General features: G+C 60.1%; 1 protein-coding gene across 1 annotated transcript; it reads left to right on the forward strand.

Annotated features, from left to right (window-relative positions):
* The first annotated feature begins 772 nt into the window (after positions 1-772).
* On the forward strand, positions 773-10,927 carry LOC112962208 (kallikrein-14-like). The gene is made up of 6 exons (XM_026058178.1): positions 773-896; positions 5,231-5,353; positions 8,337-8,499; positions 9,327-9,574; positions 9,962-10,101; positions 10,775-10,927. Exons 1-6 carry the CDS (start codon positions 773-775, stop codon positions 10,925-10,927), a joined length of 951 nt encoding a protein of 316 aa, XP_025913963.1.
* Positions 10,928-11,262: the final 335 nt, after the last annotated feature.

The following is an 11,262-nucleotide window of genomic DNA, read 5'->3' on the forward strand; positions in this document are numbered from 1 at the left end:
TGACGAGCCGAGCGGAGGAACTGGGAGAACTGGTCGGGCCCAGCCCTGCCTCCCCGGTGGCTGCGCGCCTTGGTGGGGACGGGGGGACGTGGCGGGTGCCCCCATGTCCCCTCGTGTGCCCCGTGTCCCCTTGCATGTCCCCGTGCCCCCTTGGGAGCTGCTCTGTCCCCTCGTGTGCCCCCCGTGTCCCCTCGTGCACCCCGGTGTCCCCTTGCGTGCCCCGTGTCCCCCCATGTGCCTTCATGTCCCCTCGTGAACTCCCCTGTCCCCTCCTGTGCCCCGTGTCCCCTCATGTCCCCCCATGTGCCCTCATGTGCCCTCGGGAGCTCCCCTGTCCCCTCATGTCCCCTCCTGTGCCCCTGTGTCACCTTGAGTGCTCCCCTGTCCCCTCCTGTGCCCTGTGTCCCCTTGCGAGCTCCCCTGTCCTCTCACGTCCCCTTGTGTGCCCCCATGTCCCCCTCGTGTGACCCTGTGTCCTCTCGTGTGCCCCCGTGTCCCTTCGAGTGCTCCCCATCCCCTCCTGTGCCCCCCATGTCCCCTCTTGTGTCCCTTCTTGTGCCCCCCCAGGTCCCCTTTTGAGCTCCTCTGTCCCCTTACGTCCCCTTGTGAGCTCCCGTCTCCCCTTGGGTGTCCCCCGTCCCCACACGGCATCTCTGGTCCCCTCAGGAGCCCCCRTGTCACCTCGGGAGCCCCCCTGTCCCCCTTGCAAGCTCCCCTGTGCCTTCTTGTCCCCACGTCCCCTGGTGCACCTCTTCCCTGCCTTTCCACCCCGATGCCCTTCTCCTTGCTCTGCGGGCAGGATCTGATGGGATTCCCTATGGATGGGACCTCCGTGGACCAGATCTCCATGGCCCGGCTCCCCGAGAACAGGATCACCGTGGTTGGCATCCCCGTTGGTGGGACCTGCATGGCCCGGGATTGCCGTGTCCTAGCCCTTCGTGCACGGGATCTCCGTGGATAGGATCCTGCCGGATGAGATCTCTGTGGACCAGACCTCCACGGGATGGGATCCTGGTAGACAGGATCTCAGTGGATGTGACCTTGGCGGACCAGATCTCCACGGGTGAGCTGTCCGTGGACGGGATCCTGGTGGATTAGGTCTCCACGGACCGGATTTCCATGGGATGGACTCCTCATGGATGAGTCCTCCACGAGCCAGGCCTCCAGGGATGGGCTCCCCGTGGCCTCAACCTCTTCGGCAAGGATCTCCTGGACTAGATCTCCACGAACCCACCGGGAGAGGTGCCACAAGGCACAGGGACCTCCGGGAGCCCCGGCTTCACCTGCCAGTTTGGAACTAAACCCAGCCGGAGGCTCCTTCCGCCACCAACGGAGAGCAAGATCAGCATCTCCAGCAAGTGATTCATCCCGCCCGGCCTCGCCTTCCGTCAGGGCTCCCTCCTGGGCCTCTCCGCCCTTAATTGCTCCTCGTCCGGGCTGTTAATTGTCTCGAACCGCCTCGGCTCCTCTCCCGGCCCTGCCAAAGGGGCCGTTTCGGAAGCAGCCGGGTGCATCCGCGCTGCCCCCGAGGCTCTCACACCCGTGTCGTGCCTTGGGTCCCACCAACACCGAGGAAAGCCGGACTGGGACAGCACGAGAAGACCCCCCCCCCCCTCGATCCCCAAAATCCAACTTTTGGGAGGAGAAAGCGTCCGTTTCCCTTTCCGAGCTTTTGCTCGCTGGGAAATCTCTGCCATGGGACGTGCCGGAGACTCAAACGCAGCTTTCCCAGCTCCGTCATGGAAGGTGGGGGGAGAAAATGTCCCRGCACGCTCCCAGCACCGGATTCCCCAGGATGGGGCACCTCCAGCCGGACGCCTGGGTCCCAAAGGGCAGCGAGACCATCTCCTGGCGTGGAGACGTTGCGGATTGGCTGGCACCCGCGGGAGCGACGGAGAGCAAGGAAAAAGGGGAGCTGAAGCACCTCCGTGTCCGGGACCATTTTTCCAGCTTCCCGAAAAAAAAAAAAAGGGGGAATGAGGTTGGAGGAGGGGAGGGGGAACTGGTTCCCAGGACCGGGTCCTCCCCCCACCTTCCCGGTGTCCCCTTGACTCACCGGAGCCGACTTGCAGGGCTCAGCCGGGTTGGCAACGGGACGTGGCCTCGCCCATCGCTCGCCCACGTCCTCGGCGTTACTCATCCCGGGAGCTGCTACCGCCCCGGCTGCGGAGCGAAGGCGGCGTGYAGGTCCCTCGGGCCGTCCGGTTTGGCGCTGTCCTCCAGAGCATCCCAATGGACAGGATCCCGGCACACCGTCACGGCGGTCCCCCTSCTCCTTGGAGAGGGACATCAGGGGGAGATCCCCATGCCGGAGGTGGCTGGGGTGTCCCAGGACGCATCCGTCAGCGAGCAGGCGCACGTGCGTCCATGCCCATCCGCGTCCTCCCGCCCTGTGCACGTGCAAAACCCATATCCCTGCACACGTGCACGTGCAAAGCACCCATTCCCGCACACGTGCACATGCAAAACCCCCATCCCTGCACATGTGCACGTGCAAAACCCGTATCCCTGCACACGTGCACATGCAAAGCACCGATCCCCGCACACGTGCATGTGCAAAACCCCCATCCCTGCACACATGCACGTGCAAAACCCGTATCCCCGCACACGTGCAYRTGCAAARCMCCCATYCCTGCACAYATGCATGTGCAAAACYGCTGTTCCTGCACACGTGCACRTGCAAAACCCCCATCCCTGCACATGTCCACGTGCAAAAACACTGTTCTTGCACAAGTACCTGTGCAAAACTGCTGTCTCTGCACACGTGCACGTGCAAAACCGCTGTTTCTGCACATGTGCATGTGCAAAATGCCCCTCCTTGCACATGTGCACGTGCAAAACCACTGTCCCCGCACACGTGCACATGCAAAGCACCCATCCCTGCACATGTGCACGTGCAAAAACACTGTTCTTGCACAAGGGCACGTGCAAAACCGCTGTCCCTGCACAACTGCATGTGCAAAACCACTGTCCCTGCACATGTGCATGTGCAAAATGCCCCTCCTTGCACACGTGCATGTGCAAAACCCCCATCCCCGCACACGTGCACGTGCAAAACCGCTGTCCCCGCACACATGCACGTGCAAAACCCCCGTCCCCACACACGTGCACGTGCAAAACCCCCGTCCCTGCACACGTGCACACGTGTGTGCTGCGGGTGAGCAGAGGCGTGCACACCTGCATGCGCATGCGTGTGCGTTTTTGGCTCTACCTGTCTTATATCGTGCTCGTGTGTGTGCACAGAGGGTCACTGGTGGACGGATGGACAGGGAGACGGATGGACAGCTGGACACATGCATGGATGGATGGATAGATAGATGGATGGATGGATAGCTAGGACAGACAGACAGCTAGCAAGCTGGACAGACAGATAGACAGAGAGACAGCTGTACAGATGGACAGACAGATGGCAAGGAAGACCGATGGATGGGCAGAGGGACAAACTGAGAGATGGACAGATAGACAGAGACATGAACAGATAGAAGAGCAGACAGAGACACGAACCGGTGGACTGGCGGATCGCAGACGGACAAACAGATGGAGAGATGAATGGATAGACTGACAGATGGACGTGCTGGTGGACGGACAGCAGACCAGCGAAGATGGAGTGACAGACAGAGACACCGCTAGCTGGACAGGCTTACAGTCAGATGGACAGATGGATGGATGGACAGATGGACAGACAGGCAGGTGGATGGACAGACAGCTAGATAGACTTACAGTCAGATGGACAGATAGATAGACAGGCAGATGGGTGGACAGGCAGATAGATGGTTGGACAGCCAGACGGCTGGACAGACTTAGAGTTGGATGGACAGATGGACCGGCAAATAGACGGATGGATGGATAGATAGGTGGACAGCCAGATGGCCAGACAGAGCTGGATGGACAGGCAGACAGGCAGACGGATAGATGGATGGACAGACGGGTTGACAAACAGATAGATGGATGGACAAAGGGATGGCCAGACAGATAGATGGATGGGTGGACAGACATCTTGGCAGACTTAGGGTGGACAGACAGCTGGATGGGCAGCTGGCCGGACAGATGGACAGACAGACAGCTAGAGAGATTTACGATCGGACAGACGGACGGCGCCAGCTAACGCCGCGCTGCGCCCGGCTGACGTCTAACGACGCCCTGGGGAAAGGTGCTCATCCAGCCCGTCCGCACCCGGCGTTCCTTCCCCGGACACCCCAGCGTTCCCACCGCCCGAGGGACCGGGGGACAACGGTCCGTCGGTTTGTCCGTCCCTCCTCGTGTCCCCCCACCGGGCCGGAGGAGAAGGCTGCTTCCCCCCAGCCGTGCGCACGGCGCGCGCGGGCTGTTTTCGGACCCGATTTCTCACCCCCACCCTCCGTGTCCACGGCGGCTTTCGCAACGGGAGCAGCGGGGCGTTCCTGCGCCGGTGCCCGGAGAGCCGGCGGCGTTTCCTCTGGGACTTCAAAGAGCTAATCATCCCCGGGGCCCGGGAGACACCCACGGCCACGCTCGCCCCGGTGCCGTGCGGACCCGTCGCCCAACTGCTCTTGACTCACCCCGGAGAGACACGGCCTACTTTTTCGTCCCGGTATAAATACGCCGGGGTTCCGCGGGCTCTCGGCTTCCCGGCACACACGCACGCGCGCGTGGAGCCAACCCCGGCATTCTTCACCTTCCGCGTCCTCCAGCAGGTGAGTGCATCCCCGGGTTTGGGGACCGGGGTGCCACCAGCTCTCCGATAGCCGGCTCTCCAAGGGTGGAGGTGGCCACCACGAAACCCAGGCATCTTGGGGGGTCTTCCCATCTCTCCGCTGGAGAGATCCATCCATCTCCATCCCCCCGTGGGTCAAATCTAGCCATTCCCACCCTTGTGGCTCTGTTTGGTTTGGGGGGGACGGACGGACTTTCCATCTCCTGGCCGGGCTCAGGTGTCCCAGTTGGGGCTCCCAGTTTAGCCGAGCTCGGGAGGAGACTGGTCCTTCCACATTATCCTCACGCAAGTGGGTTTGGTCCCCTGGAAAGCTGCGTTCCACCAAGATGGGATGCAGAAGAGGGGCTGATGCCACCCCAAGGTCTTCAAGGATGAAGCCACCAGAGAACACCAAGGGTATCTCGGTCACTTGGCTGCTGTCCCCTAAGGGAGACCACAGGACAGCAGTGGGGGGACTGTCCTGCTGCCTACTGCTGGCCTCTCTCCTGAGGTTCCCCCCAATCCCGGGGCTAATCCGCTTTGGTTTCTCCACCCCAGGAATGGCTCGTGACGGGCACAGGGCCTTCGGCTTCACCCCCATCTTCGTCCTCCTGGTGGGACTGCTCTTCACCGTCCCGCTGCCGGTGCGAGCCGGGGAGGAAGGCAACAAAGGCAACGGGGGTAAGCGGCAGCGGCGGCGGTGGCCAGGGAAGGGGAACGGGGACGTCGCGGCTATTTTGCGGGGACGTGTCCAGGGGGTGAGGAGGGGCAGGTGCGTCGCCTCGACTCGTGGGAATCCGGCCGATGGGAAGGTTGGGGCAAGGCGCCGCGATTTCAAAACCTGTTTTCGTTCCGAGCGGAGATAAAACAGCCCCCCTGGATACGGCCTCRCGCCGGAGAAATGTCCCTGGAGAAGACGCAGAGGAAAGAACGCCTGCAAGCGGTCGGAAGATATTGAGATCTCCGGGACAACTTCTTTCCCTCCTCTGCAAGATCGTAATGGGGATTTTTTTTTAACAAATGCAAAAAGGAGAAGAAAACAACCGCACGGGGCGAAGGGAAGAAAGGAGAGACTCAAATCGCAATGGAAACATCCCCTTCCTTTCTGCTAGCCTCCGAAATGATGCTCTTCCAAAGGGCAGCCAGCACGGCCCCATGGATGTGTCTCGGGCTGGGGAGGAAAGAGGAGGCTGCGATTTCCCACGGTGGGTTGCAAAGGCCCCAGATTTGACCTGATCTCAGGATCCCTTTGCCCAAATCTGTGTCGCCAGAGCTGAATCCGAAATGCCCAGGTCTGACGGAGAAGGAGCAAGGCCGCGTCCAGAGACAGCGGCTGGATAATTTGGCCCATGACTTTCCAAGGACTGTGGTTTTGGGGGAAGATTTATTGTGGCTTGTTTTGGGGTGGAAGCATCATCTTCTAGGCTGGAGCTCTCTGACTGCCTGYAGCCTCTGGAAATCCAGGAGATGGATCCTACCGTAGGGCTCTACTGCTTTGTACTGCCTACGTCTCCACTGGCTGGCCTTCCTGCATGGAGACCCTCCACCGTGAGATCCCCAGGAAGCCTCTGAGATGCCTACAAGGAGCTTGGTGGAGTCTAAACCCGGTGGCTGGACTCCAAAGGCCCAAGGACGGCCCTTGAGATGACGAGGGATGCCTGCCCGATGAGCGTTTGCGCTGGGACGGTTCCCACCCTCCAACTTTGGCAGCGCTGCCGGGACCGGATAGTGGCGAATTCCAGGTGGCCTGAAACTCGGGCGTCTCCCAGTGCCACCTATCACAGGCTGTAATCCCCACCAGCACAAACCAGTCTCACGGGTAAATTCCAATGTCCCAACATCCAGTGGAAAGCTATTGCAGATACCACGGACCGTGCACGTGCTCGGATTCACTAGAGCAACCAACGCTCGGAGGTGGCAACTGCAACCTCTGCCCAAAATATCCAAGACGCCTGGGATCCGACCRGGATGCCCCAGACTGCAGCATGGAGGACTCAGCCCCAGCTTCCGTGAGGGCACCTTGGAGAACAGGGACTTGACAGCTCCAGTTCGGCAGAGGCAAAAGTCGAACTACGGCACGTTTTTGGGGGTGGGAGGGAGCTTTTTTCCTTAAAAAAAAACCAAAAAACAAAAAACCCACTTTTTTTCTGAAGTAATTATCCTCCTTTTTTTTGCAAATCTTCTCTCCTCCCACTTGGACACGGCTCAGCCTCAGGGTCTGCTCCAGCTGCCTTGGCAGAGGTGCTATTTGAGGCTCCCAAAAGACCTGAAACATCCTTGCCCGCCTAGAGCTGTAGGTGGAGACTGGGAGCGACGCCAGGAGCACCTTGAAAGGTGTGGAGATCCGTTTCGTGGCCACCCAAGCGGAGCCTTGAGCAGCCCCGACCTCGAGATAGTCCCGCCGGAAACCTCTTTAACCGTAGACATCCGGACACAGGGAAGGGCACCTTGTCTTGTAGATGTCCGGCTTGGGATGGGGTGGGATTGCCTCTTGGAACGGACCCTCCGCTCCCTCTGAGGACCATCAGGACACCCAAGGTTGGCCAACTCCAACGGACACCCGCCTGTGGCAGCTAGCTGAAGCGAGGGGACGTGCCTCCAGAGACCCAAAACGTTGGAAGACCTGCACCAGAAGTGGGGGCTCYACAGAGACCCTTTTTCTGTGCTCTGACCAGACGAAGACCCCCAAATCCGAGCTGATGGATATCTCTTTCTTCCTGACYAGCTTCATGGGACCGAGACGTCTCCGTTCCAGAGAGACGTAAGGACTCACGTTCCCGAGCGAGCTCCTCTTATCATTCCTCCCTACGTCAGGGCTTCTCTTGTTTGCRTTGATGCAACCGTCTCCCACCCTGGCCCTTAACTACTAGGCCTGAGCCCAGAACGTGAGCCAACCAGAAGGTAGGAGTCCTTCCGAGCTGGTCGTACAGGCTTYCTGACCGACCAAGGAAGAAGAAATCAGCTCTTTTAGGGGTGCGTCACCTCGGTCTCGGAGTCCAATCTTGGGCTGGGAGGAATCCTAGAGCTGGAACGGATGCCCCTCCCGGAGACGCATGGTGAAACCGGCAGAGATAAGTGGCCCCTGGTGACATCCTGACGCGCAACGATTTCCAAGACGTCTCATTAAGCGCAGCCTGGCATGACAGACCGCCCCCCCCCCCCCCCCGAGGGGGTGTCCCCTCACAGGAGCTCCCACCCCAGCTCTCTGCCTGGGAAGGGCGGTCGGGGCAGGGAGTTGTGGCTCCCCACCACCACCGTCAAGTGGCACCAGGAGAAAACGTACCTTTGGAAGCTGGTCCGATTTTGGCTGCAAACGGTTGGATTTCAGTTGCCGGTTCCTGGTCCCAAAATTGTCTCTTTCTCCTGCCAGAAAGAAGTCCCGTGGGACCCGAATAGGCTGATTGGTGGCTCAATAAATCCATAAAAACAGACGCTTTTAACGTGATTTTGACTGTTCCGATGGATTTTAAAGGCTAAAGAGGGAGATATTCCCTTTTTCTGTTACATCTCACCAGGCGTGTTTTGCGGGTTCCGTTTTGCAATGTTTTCTCTTCTTTTCAACCCGAAATAGCAGGTTGCTTTGAAAGGAGAATTGCCCCCACCACAGCACAGCTCACGCTCTGTGCAACCCTCCCACGGTGACGTTTGACGCTCTGTGTTACAGCGCAGGATGAAGACGAGTCCCGCATCATCGGCGGGAGGCCTTGCTCCATCAACCAGAGACCTTTCCAAGTTGCCCTCACCAAGAGGGGCCAAATCCTGTGCGGAGGAAGCTTGATAGCTTCCCAGTGGGTCCTGACAGCTGCCCACTGCAAGCAGCCAAGCAGGTAAGCTGGCGTCACGTCCACGTGCCCCATGGCTACAAGCCAACGTCTCGTTACACAGCACCCCGCAATGACCAAGGGAGCAAGGTGGGTCCCAGGAGTTGGTGTCTCCGGGTGTTCATGCCCAGAGGACGGCGCCTCCAAATGCTGGCATCTGGAGGTAGGTGCCCCAGATGTTGGTATCTCCAGAGCTTGATGCCTCCAGATGTGGACACCTCTGGATTCTGGTAGCCAGGCATTGGTAATCCYGAGTCTGGTACCTCCGGATATGGCTATGTCCAGATGCAGGCACCTCCAGATGCCTGGTACCCCAGAGGTTGGCCCCTCCACGGCCAGATTTCTTGGGCTTCCCTTTCCAACAAGGCTCTGCGAGAGYAAGCAGGATGTTTTGGAAGGGAAATAATGAAGAAAAACCAAAGGGAAAGTTGGCAGGAAGAAGTCGGGCTCGGGGCAAAATTGCTGGGATGTCGTGGGTGGGAGTCCTGGAGTCAGGAGGATGAAGGGGAGGTCAAGGAGTTGAAGTCAAGGCACCTTGTGGAGATGGGAGATGGCCCCAGGGTATGTGAGTTAGCAAAGAGCTCTTGGAGGAGAACTGGCTCGTGACTCCCCTGGCGGCTGCCTTTTCTCCTGGCCTCCTCCCTGTGGGAAACGGGATAAAGTGGTCCCAGGGCCACATCACCTTAACTCTACCCCCTGAATGGTTCCCCACGGAGAAGCTGCGCTGGACAACCCTTGGTCATGCCTGCGATGGACAACCCTTGGTGCCAGGGGGTTGCGCGTCTCCTCCGGAGGGACTGGCACTGATCTCTCGGCCTTCTTCCCCGGGGCAGGGACATCAGGGTGTTAATCGGGACAGACACGCTACGGGACGGCACGGGGCAAGTGAGGACCATTTCACAGTTCATCGTCCACCCGGCCTACAACCGCCGCAAGAACGACAACGACTTCATGCTCCTAAGGCTGAACAAGCCCGTTCAGTTCAGCAACAACATCAAGAAGATCAGATTAGCCACGAGATGTCCCATGGATGGGATGAGGTGCAGCGTCTCCGGCTGGGGCACGACCAAGTCCCCTGGAGGTACTGGCTCATGATGGACACCTCGGTGGAAGAGGTGCGGTAGGGGGAGGCAATTTGGCAGGGAAAAGGGGTTTCCGAGGAGGTCRTGGTTTCTCCTGGCCTTCTCAGCTGGGGAAACGGGATAAAATAGCACCTTAACTCTGCCCAGTGAGCAGTTCCCTGTGGAGAGCGTCTTCCAGTTGGGTTTTCCTTTAGGCCTGGGGTTGGGTTTCCTTCCTGTTGGACAACCCATCTCCAAAGGAGTCATCTCCACTGTCCGCTCCCCAAGGAACCTCCCCCAGAAGCGTCATGAGGTCTGCTCAGGCCTCAGCATTAGGCCTAGGTGAGCGGCCCCCCCCCACCACCACCATCTTCTCACCATCTGTCCCTGTTCTCCTTGTTTTGCAGCAAAGCTGCCCAAAAATTTGCAGTGTGCCGGCATCATGGCCTTCGGGAGGCAGAAGTGCACCAGGGCGTACGGGAGCTCCACCATCACCCCCAACATGTTTTGCGCCGGCGTCCCGCAGGGGGGCGTCGATTCCTGCCAGGTAAGGAGGGTTGAGGTCCCTTCAGCCGCCTCCCAGGCTGCTCCCGGAGGGAGGAGGGTCCTGGTGTGGCTTTGAGTTCACACGCAAGGCGAAGACGTGGCACGTGGACCGGCCCGTGCAAGGTTTGGGTTCCTCCACCATTATCTCCAACCCAAGCCAAAAAAAACAGGGATGGGCCATGGCACGTGGACCGGCCCGTGCAAGGTTTGGGTTCCCCATTGCTATCTCACGGCCAAGCCGTGGAGCTGGAGATGGGCCACGGCACGTGGACTGGCCCGTGGAAGGGTTAGGTTCCCCACAGCTACAGCATACTTGAGCCACGGAGCTGGACCTGGGCCACGGCACGCGGACGGGCCCATCCAAGGTTCAACTTCCTCCACCATTATCTCCAACTCAAGCCATAAAACCAAGGATGGGGCCGTGGCACGTGGACAGGGCCCGTGCGAGGCTCCAGCTTCCTCCACCCCTATCTCCAACCCCAGCCGTAAAAACCAGGGACGGTCCGTGCCACGTGGCCGGATCCCTACAAAGGTTTGGGTTCCCCCCCACGACTCCAACGTGCCTGAGGCGCGGAGCTGGAGCTGGGCCACGGCCCAGGAGGCCACGCGAGGCCGCCRACGTCTTCCGCCGCCGGCTCCCACGCGAGCCGTAAAAAAACCCCTTCTCCCCGCAGGGCGATTCCGGGGGCCCGTTGGTGTGCGGCGGGGTGCTGCAAGGCGTCGTCTCGTGGGGCATGGCCGTGTGCGGGCGCGAGGGGCAGCCCGGCGTCTACTCCAACGTGTGCCGGGCCGTGCCCTGGATCAACAAGTACATCGGGAGGCAGTGAGACCTCGGCCGCGGACGCGGAAGCGTGGCCGGCTCCATCCCGCCGCCCCCCCCTCCTTGCTCTTGCCGGCTTCTCCCAGCGCAGCGGCTCCCCACGAGGGACGGTGGGGTGGGTTTTTGGCCCCCAATTTAGGCACTGGGGGTGGGAAAGGGGGGGAAAAAAATAATACCTAGATGCTTTTGGGAAGCTGCACGATTCCATCGGAAGAATAAAGGAATAGAGTGAAAATGGGGAGCTGGAGTGATGGAGGGATTTTGGGGGGGACCTTGGGGGTGGCCGGGACCCCCCTTGCTTGGGGCAGGGTTGGTTGGGGACCTCCCGTGTCCTCCAGGGCC

Source organism: Apteryx rowi, unplaced genomic scaffold (genome assembly GCF_003343035.1).
Source record: "Apteryx rowi isolate R43461 unplaced genomic scaffold, aptRow1 scaffold_1433, whole genome shotgun sequence".
NCBI lineage: Eukaryota > Metazoa > Chordata > Aves > Apterygiformes > Apterygidae > Apteryx > Apteryx rowi.